The sequence below is a fragment of the Hemicordylus capensis genome, chromosome 12 (assembly GCF_027244095.1).
Source record: "Hemicordylus capensis ecotype Gifberg chromosome 12, rHemCap1.1.pri, whole genome shotgun sequence".
NCBI classification, from domain to species: Eukaryota; Metazoa; Chordata; class Lepidosauria; order Squamata; family Cordylidae; genus Hemicordylus; species Hemicordylus capensis.
The window spans coordinates 21,494,313-21,521,029 of record NC_069668.1 but is presented as its reverse complement, the minus strand read 5'-3'; the positions used below and the strand labels follow the sequence as shown (position 1 = coordinate 21,521,029).

General features: G+C 52.7%; 1 protein-coding gene across 1 annotated transcript; it reads right to left on the bottom strand.

Annotated features, from left to right (window-relative positions):
- Positions 1-315: 315 nt before the first annotated feature.
- On the bottom strand, positions 316-23,518 carry LOC128336064 (adenosine receptor A2b-like). The gene is made up of 2 exons (XM_053275202.1): positions 22,741-23,518; positions 316-1,775 (listed from the first exon to the last, which is right to left on the bottom strand). Exons 1-2 carry the CDS (start codon positions 23,082-23,084, stop codon positions 1,070-1,072), a joined length of 1,050 nt encoding a protein of 349 aa, XP_053131177.1. The 5' UTR covers positions 23,085-23,518; the 3' UTR covers positions 316-1,069.
- Between the last annotated feature and the right edge of the window lie 3,199 nt (positions 23,519-26,717).

Sequence of the window (26,717 nt, the reverse complement as noted above, 5' to 3'; positions counted from 1 at the left end):
TTGGGGTGGCTAGGGTTCTAGAGCATTTGAGAACACAAGGATTCCAGATTGCAGGCTGTGGGCTGCTGGGAGTGTGATCCAGATTCTTGACAGTAGGTTTCGAGTTGCTGGTTCCTGGACGTTGAAGATGGAACCCATGTATTCCTTTTAACACACACGCAGTCCTCAGTGTTAGAGGGATTCATACACATACACATACTCGGTGTGAAAGGGATTCATACATTCATACACAGACCTACCTAAGACCAGACACTGAAGTATTAAGCTTTCATGAGGTTTAAAACAAATAGTTAGCCATGCATTTTTCCCTTCCGCATCTCTCTTTAATGTAACAATCATTTTTTAAAAAACCTTTCAACAGTACAATTTTTAAAAAATAATTCACCAACATCCACCGATTCCTCTGCCTTCTCCCAGAAAGCCCATACAAAAATATCATAACTGGCCTATATAAAACTATTTCCCATTTGAGAATACCAGCAGCATCAAACAACCGATGACACATTAAAAAAACAGAGGCAGGAGGAAGCTATCTGTGTACAAAACGTCAAAATCACACACATTTACCAAAAACAGTCTACATGGCTCCTCTTCTCCCTGCAAAGTTACATTTGAGCACTGAAAAAAATAAAGACATTTTAAAAAGAGCAGCACAGCTGGAAAACCTGCTCCCCCTGTCACGGAGGCAGGAATTAAATGTAATTTTTATTTTATTTATTTTTTAATTTGGGAGGAACATCCAGTTTGATCTATAAGGAGCTCAGAAGCAAGTTCGTCACCTGCAGCATTCCTGCAAGAGGCACTGATGTTTAAAAAACAAACCCAGATATATAATACAGTTCAGGGCTGCCCACGCTTCGGGTTCCAGCTGCTGTTGGACTACGACTCCCATCATCCCCAGCCACAGCGGCCACAGGCTGACAGGAGTTGCAGCCCAACCACTGGGGACCTTCCTGTTTACAAGTACAGCTTGGAACACAGCAGTACGAAAATGCAGAGAGGTCAATTGCGACAGACTCCTCCAGGGGTCACGAGCGCAGCACAGTTCAGTCGGGGGGTGGAGGCAGCCTCAAATGCAGGCCGGGGCGCTGCTGATATTACTGACGGAGAGGTGTCTGCTGCCACTGCCGCCCTTGGGGTACTTCGGGAAGTCCTGGGGCTTGCAGAGGACGTACCGCCAGAGGATCTTGTGGAAGGTACACCGGAAATCCTGGATCCGGTACGCATAGATGATGGGGTTAACGACCGAGTTGATGTGGGAGAGGATGATGGTGAAGTTCATCAGCTCCTCGGGCTTCTGCTCGCCGAAGTCCTTGTCAAAGAGGGTGAGGCAGTTGAGGATGTGGAGGGGCAGCCAGCAGATGGCAAAGACGCCCACGATGATGGCCAGCGACTTGGCAGCGTTGACCTCCTTCTGCAGGGTGGTCCGGGAGTTGCCCACCAGCTCCATCTGCCGCAGCTGCTGGCAGGCCACCATGAAGATCTTGACGTAGATGCCCAGCATGGCCAGGAGGGGCAGCAGGACGCAGCCAAAGAAGTTGAAGTAGACCATGTAGCTCATGGTCACCACGTTCTCAAAGAGGCATTTGACCAGGCAGGCAGGCCGGCCCCCCTCCCCAGGGCCTCGGGTCCCGTTGGTGGCGTTGGGGCAGCTCCCCATGGCCACATCCCTGCGGTTCCAGCCCATCAGCGGGATCAGGCCGATGCTGAACGAGAGCAGCCAGAGGATGCCGATGAGGCCCCGGGCCCGCTTCCCCGTCACGATGCTCTTGTATCTGCCAAGAGAGGGCCGGGAGAGAAAAGCAGCCATTACACAGGAGCAGAAGGAGAGCCAAGTTGGGTCAGACCCAAGGCCTCTCTGTCTCTAGCCCCACATCCGGATTCAGCTGCCCTTCCCACATGAGCACACTGGGGCGGGGGAAAGCAGCAGCCACCGCAAGACACACTCTCCTTCCTCGGGGCAATAGTGCGGATCCAGCCCGCTGGGAGCAGGCCATCCCATGAGTCACCACCACGGCAGCAGCACTGAGGAGGATCATGCCCAAGGCCCCTCCATGGCCAGACACAGATCAATAGCGCCACACAGCAGGCGGGTCAAGCAGAAATCCTGTTACAAGGAGAAGGTTGGGAAATTCAGGACCGACAAGGCGAAGCACTTTTCCACACAGCGCATAATTAATCCGTGGAATTCTTTGTGGTGATGGCCACCGGCTTGGACAGCTTTAAAAGGGGCTTAGACAAAGTCATGGAGGACAGGTCTATCAATGGCTAATCGTCTAGTGGCCATAAGCCACCTCCAGCCTCAGAGGCACGATGCCTCTCAATCCCAGTGGCAGGGGAGCAACCGCAGCAGGAGAGAGGGCATGCACATCCTTCTTGCTTGTGGGCATCTGTTGGGCCACTGTGTGAAACAGGATAGAAACATAGAAAGCTGCCATATACTGTCAGACCACTGGTCTATCTGGCTCAGTATTGTCTACATTGACTGGCAGCAGCTTCTCCAAGGTTGCAGGCAGGAGTCTCTCTCAGCCTTATCCTGGAGATGCTGCCAGGGAGGGAAGTTGGAACCTAGATGCTCTTCCCAGAGCGGCTCCATCCCCTAAGAGGAATATCTTACTACTACGATGACAAAGACAAAATTCTCAAAGCGGCTTACATTTTTTTTAAAAAAGACATAAGTAAGATGGCTCTCTGTCCCCAAAGGGCTCACAATCTAAAAGGAAACATAAGGTAGACACCAGCAACAGCCACGGGAGGGATGCTGTGCTGGGAATGGAGAGGGACGGTTGCTCTTCTCCACTCAATATAAGAGAATCACCACTTTGAAAGGTGTCTCTCTGCTCAGTTACAGTGCTCACCCTTCTAGTCTCCCTTTCATATGCAACCAGGGTGGACCCTGCTTAGCTAAGGGGACAAATCATGCTTGCCTACCACCAGATCAGCATTCCTTCCTGCACTATCTAGTCGTGGATGCCGGACTAGAAAGGCCTTGGGCCTGATCCAGCAGGGCTGTTCTTATGTACAAAGGTTTTTCTCCCCTGCTTGGCTGTACACCAGCAGCAAAACACCCCAATACAACCATCAATACTGGAATTTACCTCTCCAGGGCACCCCCCACCCACAAAAACCACTCCGAACACAGGATGTTGGTCCAGCCAGCTGGTTACACAGACTGGGGGCAGCAGCACCTCCAGGGTTCCAGGCAGGAGTCTCTCCCAGCCCTTCCTGGAGATGCTGCCGCCAGGGATTGAACCTGGGACCCTCTGTGTGCAAAGCAGGGGCTCTGCCCAAGCGACAACCACAAAGACCCCCCTGTTCCCCCTATAAAGATTTGGTTTGGGCGAGGGTGCTGAGGAGTGTGTGGTAATCCTGTGGTCCTCACATAGATCGACAACAACATCCAAGTGGCAAACCGGTTCCAAACTAGTTTCAGTGGGGAGTGGCAGTGGTGTGGCCACTGGCAGGCTGGCCCTAGGAAAGAGCAGCTCCTGGATTCTCAGAGAGGAGTCAGCGTCCCAGAAAGGGCCACCTTGGCCGCATCCCCTCCCCACCGCCAAAGAGCCCCGCCAGCTCTTCCTTTGCTGCCTGATTGGCATCCCTGCTCCACATCCATTCTAGTGGGAGGAAACGGGGGGGGGAGTAACGGGAGGGGTAAGTGCACCCTCCCCCGCCCTTAAAGTGGCACGCCCACCAGCATCGAACCGCCCACCTGCGGTTCTGTGCACATCCCTATCCAGCTGTCCTTGGACTAAAACTCCCAGAATCCCCCGGCACAACAAATTCAAGGACACAGGCAGTGCCATGAGAGAACGGTTAAAAGGCCACCATAAATATATTCAAAAATTAAAGACCGCCTGTGTACCCATCCCTAGAGGAGGCTGCCCCATGTCTCTGGATGAGTCCCAGTTCCGACTTTCCCTTTCTCCGGTCAATCTCCACTAAAGACAAGATCCTTTGCTGCTCCCCCAACTCCCCATCCCAGCATCCAGTGCGGTCTTTTCAACATACCTCAACAGTTCTAGTTTCGTGACAATACATAGGGATAAAATAACCACAACGGAAAAATCAGCCTTATACAGGAGGAAACAGAGTCGAGTCTGAAATTCAATGGAACAGAAAAGCCACAATGAAAAAGTTCGTTAACCGTAGTTAACTAAGGTATTTAGGGGAGAGCCCCGGCTTTGCCTGCGGGAGGTCCTAGATTCAGTCTCTGGCAGTGTCACCAGGCACAGCTGGAAACACCCCTCTCAAACCCAGGCGAGCGGCTGCCAGTCAGAGCAGACAGTAGGAGGCAGCTACTGAGGTTACTGACATAACCTGCCAGCATCTATCTATCTATCTAGTTATTTATTTATTTATTTATTTATTTATTTATTTATTTATTTATTTATTTATTTATTTATTTATTTATTTATTACATTTATCTCCCGCTCTTCCTCCAAGGAGCCCAGAGCGGTGTACTACATGCTTAAGTTTCTCCTCACAACAACCCTGTGAAGTAGGTTAGGCTGAGGGAGAAGTGACTGGCCTAGAGTCACCCAGCTAGTCTCATGGCTGATTCAGGTCCCCCCAGTCCCAGTCCAGCACTCTAACCACTACACCACACTGGTTCACTTACTAGCCTCAGTGGCAAGCAAGTGATTTTTGCATCTATCGACTGGCCAGCCATATTCTTGCCACTGCAGCCATAAGCAAGTGGCCAGAGAGAAGATGAAAGAGTAAAACAGTTCAGTAGCTGCAGAGAGGATGGGGGAAATGTGACTGAGCCCCGAAGGCAGCAGAAGTATGCCTTCTCAGGAAGAGGTTGCCCGACATGTTCCTGTGTGAGTCACTGTTCCAAAACTGGCCACCTCCTGATCTCGGGGGAAGCCCACAGCCATGACTCAGCCAGAAACGCAAGAGGCAGGTCCTCCTCCGGAAGATGAGTCAGAAAGGCTCTGGGTCGCTCTTACCTTTCCAGAGAGCAAAAGTCCATTTTTGGCCATTTTATTTTGCAGTTGCTTGGTTTTTTAAGCAGGGAGGGGGGAATGTTGCCACTATTGGAACAGCCAATTGAGAACCCACTACTCGAACATGGTTCGAATCCCCGCTGGCTCACCTCTATTGGGCAGCAGCGATCTAGGAAGGTGCTGAAAGGCATCATCATCTCATCCTGAGCAGGAGGAGATGGCCATGGTCAACCCCTCCTGGATTTCTGCCAAAGACAACCACAGGGCTCTGGGGGCGCCAGGAGTCGGAATTGACTTGACGGCACACTTTACCTTTACTCTAACCATATTTAATTTGTTTTTCACAACTTCTCCCCTGTCTTTGCAGGGTTACTGCAAGCACCATTGGCGTTCCGTTCAGACGTTCTGTGACACCCTGGCATGTTTTTGTGTGCGAGCGACTGCAAACCATTTTTAAAGTGAGCCAAGTTTAAAGCGGGTACAGGCCCCCTGATGTGCAGAATACACAGAGCCCGTGGAGTGTTGTCCCTGCACCTAGCATGGGAATAACGGTACCTGTATACACTGTACACCAATTGTACAAGTGCTGAAGGCAGTGTGTGGAGAGGGCAAAAGTGGCTTACAATTCTGGGCCTCATTTTTTTGTTGTAGACCAGCCAGAGACGTAAGATTTGGGCGGCATAAAGATATGTTAAATAATAATAATAATAATAATAATAATAATAATAATAATAATAATACCGGTGAAACACGCAAGCCATACCCCACATGAAGGCTGAGGAAATGGTCTCTTTGTTCCCAAATCTTTGGTTTTTCTAACATATGAGGGCCAAGCCCTTTGAGGTGGCTGGCCAATATTTGGGCCAAAAAACCTTTTTTATATTGAGCTCCTAATTAATGCAATACAGCAAATTCTACATGCAGATCGTCCAGCATGTCTAATTAAATATCCTCAGACATACCAGACTACCTAGACAGAGAATCTGCCGTTTCACACCGACTCACATTCAGGAAGCCAAGCCATTAAGTTTTGGGTTTCATTTCTGGTCCATCGGCCCTTCTCAATGCCTCCCCCCCGCCCAAGTTGGGACATTAAATTTTCAGAAGCAGTTCAGGAAGCGGTTCAGGCAATCTGAACTTAATGCATCTAATGATTTAAGATCCATTTCATGCTCTTACCCAGCTCGAGTGAGCAGGCCTAGCCATGGGGACGCAGAAAACACACCAAGGGTCCCCGCACCCATCTCAATGGGAGGCCTTTTACTATCTCAGTTTTCTCTGCTGTAGTTGAGCAGGTAAAGATTTCGCCTGGCCTGGTGGAGTTGTACCCAGAACAGAGATGCTGTGATGAACACTTCCCCTGTTGAATGTCTGCTGGTCACAGATGTTAAAGGCAGAGAAGAGATCTGGCAGAAAGCAAACCTTAGCCCTATGAAACCCGAGTTCAAATCCCACTCAGGCCAAAGAACAAGGCAGTTATTCTCTCTCTCTGCGCCTCAGTTTTTCCTGCTGGTAAAATGGGAATAAATCTTCTGCAGGGCCGCTTCAGAGCCAAACAGGATAATGGGCAGCATCCAGACTCAGCTTCCAATGACTAATCACTATTTAAATAAATGACGCACCATTAACTTAAGCCCCATTCATTTCAATGGGCCTGGGTTGGAGCCCTGCCCAATTTCTCCTGTTTTTGTTCTTAAAGCACTTTCCGGACACTCAATTATTAATGGTCCAAAGAGTCCTGTGCTCTCTGAGTTCATTTGGCTCTGCATCAATTAATTTATGAATTATTCATCCGGCCATTAACTGGCAAAAAAGTGTCCTAGGACCCCTGTTTACTTGCTCACAGCATCCGCCACTTAATAGTCCATCTGGAAAGTTGGGTGTGGGTTTTACAAGCTTTCATTCTGCTTTCCCAATAAGCCTGCACAGTTGTTCTGCCACCACCATGTCCATTTCGCAGACGGGCAACCGAGGCTTAGAGACCCCTGGCCAACCCATTACGCAGCTGGGGTGCTTCAGTCCCGCTGGCCAAAGAATCCTCCATATAGCACCGCCTTGCAAACCATCCTGTAAAAGCTGCTACCCACAAGCATGTTCACTGCCAAATAATGCATAACACCTTGTCATCATGTATGGCTTCAGAGAGTTCAGGATGTTTCACGCCCATCTCAGGAATCCTTCACACAGACACACACACACCCCTCTTCCTCTGTAATGCACCTATGCTCAGTAACCCGTCCGTGCAATAATGCTTACTTCCTAGGAGGGCTTACAAATTGTCATCTGGATGGTTACTCTAGGCCATCTTGGCGTCCCAGGATGCTGGAGAAACATGCAACATTCAGTCCAGTCCCTTCATGAGGCAGACTGTTCCACTGGCCAACAGCACTTCCAGTCGGGAAATTCCCGCTCATGGCTAGCCGGAATCGGCTTCCTTGCCATTCCAGCTCATGGATTAAAGTCCTGCTCTCGGAAGCAACCCAGAACAAGCCCACCCCTCCTGCTATCCAACAGCCCTTCAGATATTTGAAGATGGCTATTCATCCATCTGTGGCAGGAGCTTAATTATTTCGGGAAGGATATCCACAGACAATAGAGTCCCCCCCACCCGCCCCACAACACCTGGACTCTACTTAAACAGGACCGAAACCTGATGCCTGGGGGGGGGGAAGTAAATGATTTGTTAGCAATTGTGAAATTTGCATGGTTTAGGTTTTCAAGAGAGGTTTTGCCAGGCTTGTATTTTAATCCTCATCTCTCTTGCAGATCCCACCCTTCACTGGAATAAGCCATTTAAGTATCTGGAATGAGAACTCGCCTGCCCTGCCTGCCTACAGCCCCACTCCACCCTTGAAACTGCCACCCGCCGATGCTCCCCTCGCAAAAGCATCCTGTCAAACCAGTTCTCTGGCTCCTAGCCGCCGGGCAACAGCTGCGGTCACTCTTCCCAAACACTTCCGTTGATGCACGGCGCCCCATTATTCGGCGGAACTGGTTCCCGTTGGGACCAGTAAGGCTTCCCAGATGTTCTCCAGGAGAGGAGAGCTGGTCTGCTGGAAGCCAGCAGGACTGGTCCCCTTAGCTAAGCAGGGTCCACCCTGGTTGCATATGAATGGGAGACTTGATGTGTCAGCACTGGAAGATATTCTCCTCAGGGGATGGAGCCGCTCTGGGAAGAGCATCTAGGTTCCCAGTTCCCTCCCTGGCAGCATCTCCAAGAGAGGGCTGAGAGAGACTCCTGCCTGCCACCTTGGAGAAGCCGCTGCCTGTCTGTGAAAACAATACTGAGCTAGATAGACCAATGGTAGGGATGTGCGGTTCGGTCCGGATCCGGACCGGTTCGTCCCGAACCGGTCCGGATCCAGCGGCTCGATCCCGGACCGAATCGGGCCCTTCTGGGACCGAGCCGGACCGAATTCGAGCCGGTTCGGTACCGAACCGGCTCGGGTTTCCCGAACCGGTCCGGGAGTGGAATTGAGTCTCTGGAGTGTCTCTTGAAACTTTAAAGTGTGTCCTCCATTTTGTGTCTCCTTCCCGAAACTTTTGCTCCTCCTTGCATCCATTTTGTGATGCTATTTCCAGGCATTGTATTGGCTGCGCTATTGATCCTTGATTGGCCAGAATGAGTCCTTTGGTCTGGTAGGCTGCTTGGCTGTTGCACTGTTGAGAGCTGGCACCCTGTTGGCCGTGGGGGGAGTGCAAAGGTGGGGGCTCCCAAAGGAGGGAATTTCAAACCTATATAAACCCAAGCCTCTTCTCTGGAAACTTCTCTTGGCTGCAGTTGTGGGATCATCTCTGAGACCTTGCTTGCTCTTTTGCTGCTGGTGTCTGCTGTGAGTCCCTGACTGTGTGTCACATTAGTGTGTGTCTTTCTCTCTGCTCTCTCTGTGTGTTGTTGTGTGCCACCTTGTCCATCTGCCCTCTGTCTGTCTCTGTCCAAACCTCTTTAATACTTTCCCCTCAACTTTTTCCAACTTTCCCTGTTGTGTTTTCTGTTCTCTTCACCCTTTCTCTCTCAACCCTTCTCCCAAAGTTTTGGCTTGCCCTCCTCCCCCCCCCCAACCCCCCCCATCTTCTGCATTGCTTTCCTGTTTTTGTGCCTTGCCTGACTTTTGTTCCACTTTTTGAGTTTCATTCAATTATTGCTTCTGTGTAAATTTATATATTTGCTGATTTTGGTTTTTAATTAATAACTTCTGCTATTGTTATTGCTGGCTGCCTGCCTGAGTTGTGTTCCTGAGGATTTAGTTTATATTATTGCTGCAATTGGATTCCTTGTGTTCTGATTTTGATTGTTAATTTGTTCCCCTCTGGCCCTGCTCCTAGCTTCCCCCCTCCCTCCCTCCCACCCAGATAAGATTGTTTCCCTCCTGTGCTGCTGCCTGTTGAGTCTTGCATTCTTTGGATTTCTTTGTGGAATTAGGTTCTGGTTTTGGTTTTGCTCGCTGTGTGTGTCCCACCCACTCCCCCAGTCCCTCCCCCTGGTAGTTGTTACCCCCCCCCCCCGCCCTGAGACTTTCTGGCTGGCCTTTGGTTTCCTTTTTTTTTACTTTGTGTATAGATTCTTTTGATTCAAATTTGATTGTTCCCCTGTGTGGCCCTCTGCTCCCAGCTTCCCCCTCCCTCCCCTCCAGAAACATACTCCCCCCACTGCCACCTCCTCCTCCTCCACTCCTGCCCTGCCTGCCCCCTCCCACCCAGACTGAGTGTTGTTCCCCATCCTCCCTGGTGCTGCTGCTGCCTGTTGAGTCCTGTCTTAGTTACTTTGGTTTTTTGTGTGAAATCAATTAGCTTCTTTTGGTTCTGGTTTTGCTGTGTGTGTGTGTGTGTCCCATTCCTCCCTGCTGGTTGTTGTTGGTTCCTCCCCCCCCCCCAGACTTTCTGCCCATTGGTCCCAGGTTTGTTTGTTTTTTTGGGACTTTTTTTCACATTGTTTGGTTTGCTTTGATTGATTCATTGATTGTTCCCCTCTCTGTGTGGCCCTCTGCTCTGCTCCCAGCTTCCCCCCTCCCTCCCCTCCAGAAACCCACTCCCCCCACTGCCACCTCCTCCTCCTCCACTCCTGCCCTGCCTGCCCCCTCCCACCCAGATTCATCCCCCTTTACGCATACTAATCCCCCCAAAACACACCCTGCCCTCTGGTCTCTCCCCCTCTTGCCCCCCAACTCCCCGCTACATACCCCAGACCCCCTGAAACACACTCCACCTCCCCAACACCCTCTGGTCTCTCCCCCTCTTTCTCCCCTGACTCCCCGCTACATACCCCAGACCCCCTGAAACACACTCCACCTCCCAAACACCCTCTGTTGGTCTCTCCCCCTCTTGCCCCCCTGACTCCCCGCTACATACCCCAGACCCCCTGAAACACACTCCACCTCCCAAACACCCTCTGTTGGTCTCTCCCCCTCTTGGGACCGTCACTGCTGCTGCTGCTGTCCTCCTCCCACACCCGAATCCCCCTCCCTGCTGCTACATTACAGCTCCTCCTCTCTTCTTCCTCTCTCTCTCTCTTTCTCTCTCCTCATCCCTTCACTTCTTCTTCCTCCCACAGCTGCAGCCACACAGTATCCTACCTCCGACCTCACCTGGAGGTCCCCGCCATCGGGTTTTTTTTCTTTTGAAAGTTGTTTTATTTCATTTGTCTCTGCTTGGGGGTGAGTTGAGCAACAACACATAAATAGTGTTGTCTCCTCACTTCTGCCCCTCCATCGTTGAACTACCCCGGTTGCCTGTGCCTCGTGCGGCCGCCCTGTTGTGTCCCAGCCCAGGGGGTTGGCTGGGGGCGGCGCATCCATGACCAGCAGTGAGCGGCAGGAGAAGGACCGGAAGAAGAGGGGTTAGTGCGTGTGCAATTGTGCACCTTTTGTTGCCCCCTTTCTCTCCCTAGCTGGCGGTTTTAAATAGGGACACCCCTATCTTGAAATGCATTTGGGTGTGGGGAGGAGGGAGAGGAGATGTACCGTTGCAACTTGTGTCTTCATGCCCAATAAAGAAATTGCTGCTGTGTGTTGCGTTGCATTGCATGCGTCTTGCAGGTGGTTTTTGAACAGGTGCCTTCTTCCAGAGTATTTCCTTGCCTCTGGGGCACTGAGTGGGGTCAGGGGATTGGATGCTGCCACTACATGCTGGGCCAATGCCACGCCAGAGTGTTTCCTTGCCTCTGGGGCAGTCTGAGTGGGGTCAGGGGATCGGATGCTGCCACTACATGCTGGGCCAATGCCACGCCAGAGTGTTTCCTTGCCTCTGGGGCAGTCTGAGTGGGGTCAGGGGATCGGATGCTGCCACTACATGCTGGGCCAATGCCACGCCAGAGTGTTTCCTTGCCTCTGGGGCAGTCTGAGTGGGGTCAGGGGATCGGATGCTGCCACTACATGCTGGGCCAATGCCACGCCAGAGTGCTTCCCTGCCTCTGGGGCAGTCTGAGTGGGGTCCTGGGTTCTGATGCTGCCACCACATGCTGGGCCAATGCCACGCCAGAGTGCTTCCTTGCCTCTGGGGCAGTCTGAGTGGGGTCCTGGGTTCTGATGCTGCCACTACATGCTGGGCCCATGCCATGCCAGAGTGCTTCCTTGCCTCTGGGGCAGTCTGAGTGGGGTCCTGGGCTCTGATGCTGCCACTACATGCTGGGCCAATACACACATATGATGATGATCATGATGTTCAATCCATGAGGCTGCCATCAAGTGTTTGCTGCTGCTTGCTTGCCATGGCATTGGGTGGGCAGAGTCACAGAGTGGGTGGGTTCAACCTCTGTGTAGGTGTGACTGGGTTCTGGTTTTGGTTGTGTGCAATTTAGAGTCACTAAATAGGCTGCATTGAGTTTGATGCTCCCCCCACAGGAGCATTACTTGAGAACCACCCCCCAGAACCCACACTTTGTGTTCCAGTTCACTAAATAAGGGTTTCCTCCTTTGATCTGCAGGTTCCCAAGCATTGACTGCGTCCCTCCCCCACCCCCGGTAGGTGCTGTGCCCTCCCCCCATCCATCCCCCCCCAAAAAAGTTAAAAACTTGCCACCCACACCACAACTACTCCACCCAACTGCCCGTGCCACCCTCCCACACCGGGGGTCCACCCTTTAACCCCCTATTTTTTTAAAAAAAAAACCCTCCCAGACCCATCTCCCCAATTGGCTTGGTGGTTGACTCCCAAATTCTAAAAGGACACCCTCCCCCTCACTTCGATTGGCTTCCCCCCCCCATATCAAAAAGTCTTCCTTTCCCCCCAATTGGCTTCCTTTTTTGAAAACAAACTTCCCCCCCGCCGCCTCCAAATCAGCTGCCTTTTTTCTGGCCCCTAAGCCCCTCCAAATTATTTTTTTGACCCTGTCTGGCCTTCCTCCTAAAGTCTCCCTCCTTCTGACCTAGCAGCATGTCTGAGCGCCGTGTGGCGGGCAGGGCTCGCTCAAGGCTGGCAGGCAGAGGTGGGAGAGGCCAGGTGCGGGGTGCGCCTGCGGCACGGGGAGGGAGAGGACGCGGGGAGCCTGAGGACACCCCAGTTCTCCCCATTGGAGAATTCTTTGCTCCGGCCCCATCTTTGGTGCGCAGGATTCAGTTCCCCACGCCTGCTGCCGCCAATCGTGGCAGAGGCAGAGGCACCGTTAGGGCTGTGGTGGGTCCCTCCTCGCCGGCGGCACCAGGTGCTGCTGAGCTACCGCCAGTTGTTGAGGTGGAGGAGACTGTGGAGTTGGAAGAGCAGGTAGAGGGCGGTGAGGACCGTGCGGCTGGCAGCGATGCAGCCAGGTTCTCCCTCCCTCTGGGGCCCCTTCCCCCTATCCTTTCGCCGCTCAGTGGGGCCCCCCCTCGTGAAGCCCGACACTCTCGTGGGGAGCGGTCTGGCGAGGTGGTGGAGGAGAGGCCTACCTCTCCGATACCAGTTGAGCCGGGCCCTTCCTCCGCTGTGGAGGGCGGAAGGGGCGGGTTGGGTGGCAGCAGTGGGCAGGCAGCGGCGGCCGCCCCCCCCCCTAGGACTGCAGCCACCCTGCGAGAAACGGCCTAGGACGGCGCCCAGGGCGCAGGAGGCCAAGGGCAGTGGTGCATGGGTGCATTTTGAGGTCCCTCAAGATGCCCCATTCCACGCCCGCTGTGTCCACTGCAGGATGCTTGTCAGCCGTGGAAGGGACCCTGCGCACCTGGGTACGACGCCTATGTGGAGACACCTAGAGCGTCACCACCCAGGTATCAGGGGACAGGCTGGCAGCGCTAGTGCGCCTTGTGCATCTGCCACTAGGGCGGGCAGCGGCAGTGTGCCAGCCAGCAGGCAGGCTACACTGCCCGTCCAGCGGTGGACGCAGTCCTCGGGCAGCCAGCGTATTGTTCGCGTGGACCATCATCACCTCACCCGCCTCATAGGGGAGATGATTTCCACCGATGACCAGCCGTTTCAGGTGGTCGAGAACAACGGCTTCCGCCGGATTCTCCAATACCTGGCTCCCGAATACGTCATCCCCTCAAGGACCACGTTCAGCCGGAACGTGGTCCCCTCCCTGTACCGCCGGTGCAGGGAGCTCGTGTCGGCCGAGCTGCGTGCAGCTCCGGCCGGGACAAGCGTGCATTTCACGACTGACCTCTGGACAAGTGTCAGTGGGATGCACGCTTCTTTCCTGGCCCTCACTGCCCACTGGTGGGGACCGGAGAGTGAGGGGACCTCCGCGGGCGATGCTTCCGGGTCCGGCGCGGCTCCCGCTGCACTACGGCACAGGTGGGCCGTCCTGCACGTGGAGACGATGGACACGAGGCACACCGCGGAGGAGGTGGCGGCCGTACTCGACCGCCAGATAGAGGAGTGGATTGGCGGGTGTCCACACCTCTCCCGCGGCTTCATTGTCACCGACAATGGAGCCAACGTTACCACCGCTGTCGAGACAGTCATGGACTGTGTGAACATACGGTGTATGGCACACACGCTCCATCTGAACGTCAGGGACGCCCTTGGCCTTAAGGAGCTGAAGGCGTCCCAGGAGAAGGGGGCCTGCCCCATCCCAGCTGCTGTTGCTGCCACGGCCACGCTTGTGGATAAGTCTCGCAAGCTGGCCGCCCACTTCCACCGCAGCGAGAAGTCCAGGAGACTGCTTCGCCAGAAGCAGGATGACCTTGGCCTTCCTCGCCATCTCATCCCTACGGATGTGGAGACCCGGTGGAACTCCACCTTCCTCCTGTTCCAGCGCCTGTTGGAGCAGGAGAGAGCCCTTGTCGCCCTGGCGAGGGACGAGTCCTTGGATGTCTGCGACTTCTCGAACGCAGAGTGGAAGCAGATGTCCGAGGCGGTGTCGGCACTCGAGCCCTTCCAGCTTGCCACGAAGGGCTTGTGTGGCGACACCACTCCCTTGAGCCAGGCGCTGCCCACAGCTGTTGGTCTAGAGAAGCTGATGGGTGGACTCCATATCTCTCTGACCACGCCAGAGGGTCGTGCTCTGGCTGGGAGGCTGAGGTCTGGGGTTGACAAGCGGCTCATTGATGTGCTGGGAGACAGGGAGGAGTATGTCCTCGCTTGTCTCTGTCACCCAGCCCTCAAGGGCAATGCCGTGAGTGCCGATGAATTGCCCAGGTGGAAGGGCATCCTGGTCGAGAAGGTTAGGGAGGAGGAGGCCGCTAGGGCCCGCAGAGACCAGGGTGTTGGTAGTGGTGCGGGGGCAGCCCTCGCGGCCCAACCCGCACCCAGCAGCAGCATGGGCGGCCAGCCGGCGTCAGCTTCCCCTTCCCCTACCTCTTCCCAGTCCAGCAGCGCGGCATCCCAGGCGGTGCCATCACAGCAGCCACTTGCTACCGACTCGAGATCCGCCCAGTGGTTTCAGCGGTTCTGCTATGGCGCCATGCCTGGTATGCGGGAGGCTCGACCTGCCAGGCCCCCCTCCAGTGCTGAGCAATGCGTTGCGCAGTACTTGGAGGAGCCTGTGGAGGGAGACGGCGTGGACTGCGCACAGTTCTGGGCGAGCCGCCGCCAAGTCTGGCCGGACCTGGCGGTGGTGGCTGTGCGCCTCCTCTCCTGCCCCCCAACCAGTGTCCAGAGTGAGCGGGTGTTTTCACGTGCCGGGGACGTGATGACACCCTCTCGCTCCCGCTTGGACCCTGGTCTGGTGGAGCAGCTGGTCTTCCTTAAGGTGAACCTCCCCCTGTTGGGCTACCCCAAGCTGGAGTTTGAGCCGGGCGAGTGATTACCGTGGGTTGCCCCATGGTTGGTCACCTGCCTGGCTCGACCTCTGTGCTTATCCCTACCCTCCCCCCTTCCACCTCTAGCTGAGCTGACGTGACAGATGCTGAGCCGTGCCAGCCAGTCGCAGCATGTAGTGTGCCCACACAGAGATGCAGTTGTAGTAGTAGTTGTAGTGCTGCGACTGGCCAGATGTTTACAATGCCCACGCCCACCTAAAAAGAAACCCAATGCTGACCAGCACAGGCCCTTTATCTATCCACCTGTCAGCATTTGGGGACCTGGCGTGGGCACGGCACACACACCCAAAGTAGCACAGCCCACAGAGTACTAGACTTAGCGGCAGCGGCGGGTATACGTTCTAAAATGCAGTGTAGATATGTAAATACTGTATGTAAATAAACATGTAAATAATTTTTTCTTTAAAAACCCCTTGTTAAAATCAAGCCTCAAAATTATGCAAACGAAAGAAAAAAAGGTGACAAAGGGAGAACAAAATGATGAATGCCAAATGAATTGATTTTATTGAAAATGTTACCAGAAATCATGTGTGGGGGGCTTGGTTTACATGGAGAAAATGATTGGGTGATTTTTTCAAATGAAACGAATGAATTATTATCATCTTATGTTCATCTTGATTGTGGTCACTGTTGATGTTGGCTGATGGCAAAAAACCCAAAACCATCAGAATAGCAATGAACTGGCTGCCAACACAACATATTGATTGATAACTGTGCAGGGGGGGAATTGGGTCTGTGTGTGTGTGTGTGGTGCAGGCTCAGTCTGTCTCTTCCTGTTGTGTGTCTGTCTGTCTGTCTGTCTGTCTGTGTGAATGGATGCCTAGCACTGTCTCTGTGTGTGGATGCTTTCTGTGTGTAGTGTGGTGTGTGTCTGTCTACATGTTTTTTTTTCCTCCCCCCCATGCCTCCCTCCATCCTTCCCCTCTCATCCTCTCCCCTTCCTCTTCACCACCTTCCATCCTCCCTCCCTTCCAGCCCACCACCGCCTCACCTGCCCCCAACCCCGGTCTGGCAGATGATGAGAGTCTGGTCTCTCCCACCGAAGCACACACGTGAGCACGTGTGTGCACAAATATGTGGCTGACCAACTCTGAGCCGGACCCTCCCCCCTTCAATCCCCTCTACATCCCTCTCCCCCTCCCCTTTCCTCCCCCCTGCCTCCCTGCCTCCCTCCCTGCCTCCCTCCCCCCTCCTAGCTAGCAGCGCACACATACACACACAAAACACCTGTGGTGGCAAACACCACCAGCACACATGCACTCACACTGGTGCCACCACCTCTTCCTTGGGCCTCTGTGTCCTTGAGCAGATATGTGGTGGTGGACCAGAGAAGCATTTCTTTCCAGCAAGGCAAAAGGCATGCACTCACTGCACACACACACACACACACACACACACACACACACAAAGAGGTGAAAAGACGAGAAGAGGCAACTTCTAGAACCAGCAGCAGCAGGTGAGTGTCGTGTAATTGTGTTGCTTCCCAAGGCCACTGCCCATGCTCAATGCTCAGTCTGCTGAAACTAAAGAACTAGCTACAATCATCCTTCCTCACACGCAGCTCAGCTCAGCTCAGCTGCACAGCACACTGACTAACTAGACACTACAGCTGGTGGTAGAAAAAACAGAAGTCTAGATTCTAGAAGATGTCCTGGTGGATTTTAAACTTTCAAATCTGTGCTAGGATTGCCTCGCCGCCGCCTCCTCCTCCTGCTGCCTGTAATTGTGCCCTCTCCCCTTGCAGTTGCGCCGTCGTGATGGGTTGGTGATGTGCGTGCGCCGTCTACTTAGCTCTCTCCTCCTCATGTTGGCTGGGCTTGCCAGGCACTGGCTGGCAGCAGCTGTTGGCTGTGTGCTAGGCTCAGGCTGTGGCGCGCGTGACTGGACTGGGAATGTGATTGTAGCGGCAACACTGGTTGTGGTGGTAGCAGTAGTAGCTGTTGCTGTTGCTGGGCTGGTGGCTGCTGGCCTGTGCTGACTCTGCGCACTTGGTCTGGTCTGGTAATTTGGATGCAGATGTAGGGTGTGTGTGCATCATCCATGGGGAGCAGCAGAGCAGAGCAGAGCAGGTTGGCTGGCTTCTGTCTGTCGGGCCTAGTCAGTGGCAGGCACTGAGTGAGGCGGTGGTTTCTTTGGGCATCACATCACCCATCATGTAGAGCGGCAGATCTGCTGCTCTGCTGCTCCGCCTCCTGCTTCTTCTCTGTGTGTGCTGCTCTTGTGCTTAGTGTGCTGCTCCGCTGCTGCTGCTGTGCTGGCAGGCAGCACAGCAGTGGCCTTTTTGTTAGATCAGAGAGTGGGTGTTGTCTCTCTGAGTGTCCTCCTCTTACTTGCTTGGATAGGAGTGGTGGTAGTAGGTAGGCATTAAGATGGACTGACTAGGTGTTACGTGTTAGGGCGCCCAGAGAGAGGGGCCAAAAAGATGGGGTGGCAATTGTTGGGTTGCTCCTAGTATTATTGGTGAATTTTTGAAGAAAAATTTTTTTTCCATTGGCTAGAATGGGGGTTTGGGGCTGCCCCAGACCCACCTCTGTGGGGTGGCAGCACCGCCAGAGTGGGTCCTGGGCCATGGCAAAAATGCCCTCAGTCCCTCCCAGCAATCCCCGGAGAGATAGGAGTGATGGTTCTGTTGTTTTTCTGAGGTGTTCTGAGTGAGTGTGGATTCTGTGATAGCAAATGAGAGTGGATTCATGGTGTCTCATTGGAAATCTCATTAGCTATCATAGAATCTACACTCAGAATCTGCCTGAACAGATCTGTATTTTTAAAAGTGGGCTTTCAGCAATCATAGCTCTGTCTTCTCATTCTGAGTATCCCTTCCCTGTTCACAGCCACCCAGTAGGGCTGGGTTCCAGCTTTTTAGCAAATACGAGTCCTTGAAGAAATTCTCTGCATGTTCCAAAATGTGGTGTGTGTGTGTGTGTGTCCCAATCACCAAATTTGGGGACACGCTTGCCTGAGAATGGATCCTCACCAACACTACACAGGTCTCCTCCTTCTCTCTCCTATGAATGAGTCCTGCTAACCCTGCCAGACAGGCACCTCTTAAGCGCCTCTTCTCTTCACCCGGTGGGGAGGGGGGGGCGCAAGGGTCCCGATACACCAGCAGCCCCGCGTCTTTGCCCAGTGACTGTTTGCTGGGGCTGCCCTTGGTTTTCAGTCACGAGCCCCTTCGGGTGCAGGAACCCTTCTATGACTGTGCACACCACTTGAAGAACAATTTGACGCCTGGAAAGTGGTACAGCAACGTTCTGAACGAATCTGAGCCCACAAGCAAGTCTGGGGGTTTCTCCAGAATTTGGGGGATACGCCCCAAAAACTTGTGAGTGTGCAAAGATGGGCACACCTTAGAGGGAAGAGTGAGGGAGAGGGGCCGCCCTCAGCCCAGGTGTGCTCAGCTGTGTGATGACCAATGGCTTGATTATGCAGCGCGTTTCCTCCTAAGCAAGTACCCCAGCCCTTGCTTCACGGGGCTTGTCCTGAATGAGGGGCCATGCTCCCCCAGCAAACCCTAACAGCATTCCCTTTCACAGAATCCCAGCTGTTGTGGACTACAACCCCGAGCATCCCCAGCTATGGTGGCCTTTGGCTGGGAATTATGGGAGTTGTAGTCCACAACATCTGGGAATCCCTGTTAGAGGGAACACTAGTCCCTAAATGACACCGCTGGGGGCCCAAACGCAGTCTGAAAGTGACACACAGAACCACACACACACACCTTCACCCACAGACCCACACACACATCCAGATTAATCTTTTCTAAAAGGTACAGTTCAACGGTTCCTTTCACTGGCTTTTTGACACAGGACACGTTTTGCAAAGGGGCAAAACCCTCTGAAGGGGAACGAATACGTTTCCATTACGTGACACAACCTTCTCCAGCCTACTGCAACTGTCTTATCAACACTGCAAAATTCACACTCCGGCTTTTAACAAATCCGGAATTACCCCTCTCTTCCCCCTCTTCCTTGAACAAGAGAAGACATTTCCACCTTTGAAGCAGCGTGGCTGCATTTCAGTTAGCCATCCTTTAACCACTGGCAATGTGGTATATCTTCAGTTTTTTACCAATGCAATCCTTGTGGTGGCTGCCATGGAAAATAATAAAGGATCTAAATGGATATTATAACCTAGCTTCATTGTGAATTTTTTTAAGCCACTTCCCCCAATATTTTGTAGTCCATGGCCAAAAGTTCCTCCTCTCTGCTGATATTTTCAGTGTTATGACTAGTTATTTAGATTGCTTATCAAGGCAGCCATCTACCTTCTAGATCAGGGGGTAGACGAACCTTCGACATGCCAGCTTTTGCTGAACTAAAACTCCCATCAACCACAGCAGGTCTGTGGCAGGAAGTGGGCAGGAAGAACCCAGGGGGGTGGGATGCATACCCGGCTGGCTCCCCAGTTCTAAGGCAGCCCACTGGCCGCAAGTCACATGTGAGTTGAAATGACAAGTCAGATTCAGGCCAAACATTAGGGAGAGTTTCTGAACTGTAAGAGCTGTTGGACAGCGGAACTGCCTGCCTCATGCCATGGGGGCCAGTGTTCCCTCTAATTTTTTTTTCATCTGTGTGCGGAATGAGTTTTGTTCTGGGCGGGAGTATCAAGGTAGTGTGCACGCATATGCATTCAGAATGGGGCCTTCCTGATTCAACCTGAGCAGGATCTAGAACTAACTGAGCGGACAGCAGGAAATGTGTGAGCACATGCAAATGCGCCCGCCTTAGAGAGAACAGTGGTGGGGGTGCCTCCATTGATGGAAGTTTCCAGAGGCTGGGCAGCCCACTTGTCAGGGATGCTGTTTCAGTTTCCCGCACTGAGCGGGGGGTGGGGGGTGGACTAGAACTTCCCACTCTAATATTCTGCAATTCAGTGACTACTTGACAGTGTCTTGCAGTGTCCCTGCTCAAAAGGATCCCCAGATGTTATTGACTGCAACTCCCAGAATCCCCCGCTGCAATGGCTTTTGCTTGGAGATTATGGGAGTTGTAGTCAACATCTTTGTTGACAACATCTGGTCTCTTGTCACAGATAACAAACTCAGGACGTTTCTCAAGGACCCGGCCGCCCCTAGAAATCCACATCCTCCCCTTTCCCAGTAAACCTTTCCCATGGAGACCCAGTTAGGCAAAATGGTTCTAGCCAGAAGTGAACCCCCGCCTGGGCTGGCTGTGCCTTCAAACTTCACACTGTCTTGGAAGAAACAAAGGTCGGTCTGAATTAATCTCACCGGGGTTCCCTTGCAAATAAATCAAGCATAGAGGTGCTTGTCCCAGAGGGGCCCCATCCCCTAAAGGGAAGATCTTAGGGTGCTCACATGTAGTCTCCCATCCAAATGCAAACCAGGGCAGACCCTGCTTAGCAAAGGAAACATGATTTGCAGCCAGTGGCGCCCTTCTACAGCATTGAGAAATGAGGGCCAGTCCCACAGGGAAAGTTCAGAGTTTCACCCACTACGACCTGAGACGCTCATCAGCTAACCACCTGCGACAGCATCTCTTTCCTCTTCCAGACATGAGCTGTTGTACAATACAGTGTTATCGGTCAGCGGCCAAGAAGTTCTTCTTTTTGACGGCAGCCACAGCCGTCCACAGAGCTGGGCAACAGGTAGAAATGCAACAGGAAGAAGCACCCTCTCTACCCAGAAATGCAACCGGGGGGAAGCCTCCATTCGCGCCTGTCGCTTTTCTGCCACCACGGGCAGAGGAAGCGTACCAGGAATGCAGGGGAAGCCCCCCGCCTTTCACAGCCTTCAACGAACTCTTCAAGTCAAGGAGGCAAAAAGGTTACTGTGAAGGAGATTTATGGTCCGAGGCGGGCTGGCTAGGTTCGGGGCTGCCTGATGACTATTGTGTGACTTAAATCCTGATGGTTCACAGCTCGATTCAGGGCTAATTTCTCCAAGTCGGCAACTAATACGTTAAAAGTAAATCCAGTAATTAGCCAGGAATTGTGTTTAATGGATGAAGCGTCGCCCACAATGAAGCCTGTGACTGCAGAGCAAGCGCCCATTACAGACACAGCTGCAGAGGCATCTTGCAAAGTTGGCAACCTACTCGCTGAGCCACGGCTGCGGGGAAGCCCTTTTCCCTCCACCAGGGTCCCGATTGATCGGAACCTGGAGACCACACAGCTCCTTTTACACAAAGAAAATCACATTGGGAATTCCAGCGTCACACAACCCATCGTTTTGCCTTCAAAACATAAGCTTCGGGGACAGAGGCTATCGTGATAGGTGACTCTGTGATGCGCCACGTCCCCTGACAGCGCGGCCAATCCATAGGCACAGCAGCGCTGCCAGAGTGCTTAGCGACTTACAGCGAGGCAGGAGGACGGGTCCTTAGCATGCCATGGCAGAGGGCCCCACCGGACAGCCCTCTCTTCCAGCAGTCAGCCACAGGGGATGGAGACCGGTGTCCCCTCTGCCAGGGAATCCCAGATGTTGCTGACTCCAACTCACATAATCCCCAGCCAAAGGCCATCGCAGCTGGGGATGCTGGGAGTGTCAACAACATCTGGAATCTGGGAGTTGTAGTCAACAACATCTGGGAATGGTGATAGAGACCCGCCCCACACACACACACCTCCAAACAGCCCCCCTAACTTTTCTTACATCCTGCAAAAGTTCCTCTCAGCACACAGCACTTTAAAGTGCATACAAAGAAGTTCACAAGCTTTCCCGGCGGCTGTTTTGAAAGTATATACCTTGCCTCCTTCGGGCCAAGCCAGGCCCTCAAGGAACCTCAAGAATGAATGGCAAGCTAGTTTGTGGGAGGCAATGCAACCTATCTTCTCCATCCACAGGGCCCTGCAGAGGAAGGAGACCATCTAGAGTTTCCCTTTAAACCCTAACCTTACTGCCACGTCCTGAGTGGCTGGCCTGACTACCACTGAGACTACAGGTTGCACCTATTGGGTGCCTAGAGTTGACCCAGTGGGTCCATCCACACAGGTAGGACTTCCACACCCTGACCTCTCCAGTCTGAGGAGCTGGTCTTGTGGTTGCAAGTATGACTTGTCCCCTCTGCTAAGCAGGGTCTGCCCTGGTTTGCATCTGAATGGGAGACTCCATGTGTGAGCACTGGAAGATATGCCCCTTAAAGGATGGGGTTGCTCTGGGAAGAGCATCTAGGTCCCAAGTTCCCTCCCTGACGGCATCTCCAAGATAGGGATGGGAGAGATTCCTGCCTGCAACCTGGGAGAAGCCACTGCCAGTCTGTGAAGACAATACTGAGCTAGATGGACCAGTGGTCAGACTCAGTATGTGGCAGCTTCCTATGTGTCTTCATTCTTGGACAAGAAATGCCCCAAAAGCCAGATAGTGTTCCTCCAGAGGAGAATTCTCCCTCTGGCAATCCAGGCCCAAACCACCAGAGATGAGCTTTCCCCTCTGGATTTCTTAGGACACCAGAAAGAAGCAACAGGCCTCTGATTCAACCCACCCATGCCTACAGTCCAGACTGTGACGTTCCGCACGCAGGGAGCAGGTACAACTCCGGAGCTCCTCCAGGTGACTCGAGTGAGCGAGCCAAGCTCCACCAAAGGCAGCAAAAAACCCCACGCGTGGGCAAAAAAGCCGCCTGCGACCACCGGCAAGCCCAGCTTCCTCGGCACCTCCTTACCTAAGCGGGATCTTGATGGCCAAGTACCGGTCGACGGCCACCGCCAGCAAGCTGAAGATGGAGCTCTGGGTGAGGACCAGGACGAAGCAGGCCAAGAAGAGGCAGCAGTGGAAGTTGGTCTCCAAGCCGACGCTGATGGTGATGGCGAAGGGGATGGCCAGCAGCCCCACTGCGATGTCGGCCACCGCCAGTGAGACCAGGAAGTAGTTGGTGGCATTCTTCAGGGTGCTGTTGATGGCCACGGCCCAGCAGACCAGGATGTTGCCCACGATGGACAGCACGGCGATCATCACCTCCACGGCAATGTACCCCGCATCCATGCCACGGGGGGCCGGTTGGGTCATGCCCGGGACGGGGCTCCCACCAGGCTCAGAGTGGAGACCAGAAGGGCAGCACCCATGGCCACAAGGGCCCCCTGTTCCCTGGCGGGCAGCACCAGAGCAGCTCAGCCCACGCTCCCGGCTGACAGCGAGGGTGCCCGCTGCTGGGAGACATCTGCAGCCATGGCCAGTGCCTGCTCCTGGCCGGGGCCCCCAAGGGCCAACTCTCACTCGGGGGCCCTGGACACAGCCAGGGCAGCCAGCATCCTTCCTTCCTGGGTCCAGCCAAACCAGCAGGGATGGAATCCTTGGCAGCGGGATGTCCCAGAAAGCGCCAGGCGCACTAGCCAGCAGGGTCCCGGCCCTCCCTGCCTTCTTGCCGGGCCACTGTGGGCGCGCACCTTTCGTCCGGTTGCTCTGCACGCTCTCCGGGGCAGAGCCCGCGCCACTTCGCCACTGACTGGCTTCTCCCCGGCAGCTGCCTCTGCCCGCGCGGCTATTTCTGCACATGGGCGGGGCGGGGTGGGACCTCCGCGGGGGTCCGCGTCCGATTGGCTGAGGCGCGCTCCCCAGCCCCTCCCTTCTCTTCCCCGGCTTTTACCGTACTGCTTCGACCGAGGCGCCTCTGCAATGTACCCCCGATCCCTCCGAGTCCGACGTCCGTTTTCTGGCGCGTAGTAGCCTAAAAGGCGTGTGGATGTCAGTCACAACACGGCTCCGTTACTCAGAGGCTCCGTCGCGTCTGAAAGGCGCAGGGTGGGGGCCGGGGTTGGGAGTGCCGCTCTCCGGGACAGAAAGGAGGACCTGGCCCCGCTGTACTTTGCATATGCGCAGAGACACTCTGCGTTCCGGGAAATTCGAAAATGCCTAACGAACTTAAGACCTAACTAACCTAGGAATAATTTTGAATTTAAATTTACATGTAGCAAATAATACTAATAATTCAACACTGGAAAGGGTAAAATCATCAGAGAAAATCCTAGGAGGATTTTTTCCCCTTGGATTTTCTCTGATGATTTTACACATTCTAGGGTTGAATTATCATTTGTTACATGTATATCCCACTCTTTCGCCAAGGAGTGGGCAGTGTATAGACTACTAAGAGCTGGAAGGAATGGCACCTTTGAGGTCTTCTAGACTAACCCCCTGCCCAGCTGTAGATTCCTGCTCAATGCAGGATTCTACACAGCATCCCTGGCATTTCAGCCTCTCTCTGGGAACCCCCAGCAAAGGAGAGCACCCCCACACGCACCACACAGCATGAGGCAGGCTGTTCCACTGTCCAACAACTCTTAGAGTTAGGAAATTCTTCCTAGGGTCTAGCCTGAATCTGCTTCCTCCTTCCTTCTCGTCTCCAGACTAAACACACCCAGCTCTGTCAACCATTCCTCACAGGAGCTGGCTTCTAAGTCAGCTCAAGCCGAGACCCAAATTATTCTCACAACCACCCTGCGAGGTAGCCTAGGCTGAAAGACAGAATACTTGGCCCAAAGCTGTCCAGGGAACCTCATGAGCAGCCTGGGTCTTGGTCTCCCTAGCTCTGCTCCAACACTATAATCTCTACAGCACATCGCCTCTGTTGTAAATGCGAAGTAATATCGTATCATTTGGGCCGATGAAAGATTTTGTGCATCCCAAAAACATTCATCATCTGTAAACTACCAGACTGGGTCAGGTTTATGACGACGCTGAGCACTAGGGCAGAAACACGCAGATGTATTTGCACCAAGCTGTAGGCTGCGTTTTCCGCAGGATGAATGCTGTTGTCTTTTGTTTTCCTCTTTGGTTTTAAGGCCGTTACTCAATCTTCCCTGAAGGATCTTTAGGCTCTCTGAAGGGGACAGTCTGGAAATCAGCTTGGAGGACCAAGATCATCATAATGAGAGAATAACCATGTTAGCGCTGTAGGCTGGGGTGGGGTGGGGGAGAAGCCCTGATGCACAGGGTTGATCAGACCGGCTGGAAGGAAATTATGTCCTCCTTTCCTTGCTGTAGGATGGCCAAGGGAAGACAGTTTCATTGGACGTATACTTACATACTGCTTTTCAACAAAAGTTCCCAAATTTTACAGATGATTAATGTTTTGGCGATGCACAAAATCTTTCATCGGCCCAAATGATACGATATTACTTCGCCTTTACAACAGAGGCGATGTGCTGTAGAAATTATAGTGTTGGAGCAGGGCTAGGGAGACCAAGTTTTACATATAGAAATAAAAATAAATAGAAGGGCTCCTTCTCCCCAAAGGGCTCACAATCTAGAAAAGAAACAGAAGATACAACACCCACAACAGCCACTGGAGTGATGCGGTCCTGGGGATAGTTGGTTTTCAGGGTGGGACACACTGGTGAATGGGGAAACAAAACTTTTAAAGTTGATTAAGTAGGCAGCGAAACGAAGCAACCCACCTGCAGAGGATGGAACTCCCTGCCACTCCACGAAGACAGAGAGAGACGACATTATTCCAGAGAGATTTTACCTTAATTGGTGGTGTTTAGAAGCTGGAGGAATTTGATTTTAAGTGCCTGTCCATGTCTATTTTATAGTGTAGTTCTAAGGGTGTGTGTTGTAGATTTTATAGGCTGCTCTGGTTTTAATTTAGTTTTGCATGGCATTACACAGGCTAAGGAGATTTGCTGCTGGGGCAGTACCAGAATAGCAAGCAAGTGGTGATATCGGCCAAGGCACGGGTCTGAGTTCCCAGAAGTGGCTGGACCACAACTCCCATCATGCTCCACCATGAAGGCCAGGTTAATCCTGGGTTAAGCCACTGTGCAGCCACAATTTATTTTTCATCCACATTTGGTTAGCACCTTGGCAAAAAGCTAGTACTGAAGAAAACTGGGTGGAGGAGATCAGTGATCAGGCAGATCCTTTCTTAGAACCTGCGTGCAACAATTCTAATTGCCCTTCCTCCTAATTTTCTTTCCCTCCTTTGACTTTATTACAGACACTCATTATTGGATTTGGGGTTTTAGAGGAGGAAGACAAAGACGATTTGACAGAGTAAATGGAATAGATGAGGATTTAGAGGAGGAAGACCCCGCCTGCCCCCGCCCCTTCTTCTGGGCCCTGTTCAGCCATGAAACTCATTGAGTGATCTTAAGTCAGTCTCACAGTCAACCTCGCAGGGCTATCGTGAGGATAAAAGAGGGTTATAAAATGAAATAAATAGAAGTCAACATGATTATAGCCTTAAAAATCAACCAGCAAGACTTATTTTTAAACAAATCCATTCAAAACAAATTTCCCTAACAAAAAATGGAACAGTTCAAAATTTTAAATTGTCTAAAAAAAAAAAAGATCAAATGGAAAAACCATCATTTTGCCAGATTATGGATTTCTATAAAGTGTAACAAGGTCTTCCTAGAGTTGCAACACTGAAGCAAACTATGTTTTAGATAAACTGATGAGAAACCGTTAACTGACCTCCCATTATGATTGATTAAACAATACAGGTACTTGTAAATGATTCCAGATGGAATCCTGCCTTCTCTCCTGCCCCTTAGCATCATCTAAAAACCAACACATACCCCTTCAAAGCCATGCAGATATATGCAGACATACAGAAGGTGATAACTCCTGCCTTCCTTTCCCTGCACAGCAGGTTGTGGGTACCTGCAGGACTGCATATAGGGACAGCTTTCCTGCTTGCAA

Excerpts from the sequence above, each read along its gene's own strand:
- LOC128336064 (XM_053275202.1), bottom strand. The coding sequence starts at position 23,084 with ATGACCCAACCGGCCCCCCGTGGCATGGATGCGGGGTACATTGCCGTG. Across the intron at positions 1,776-22,740 it reads GCCATCAAGATCCCGCTTAG|ATACAAGAGCATCGTGACGG; the intron begins GTAAGGAGGTGC and ends CTCTCTTGGCAG.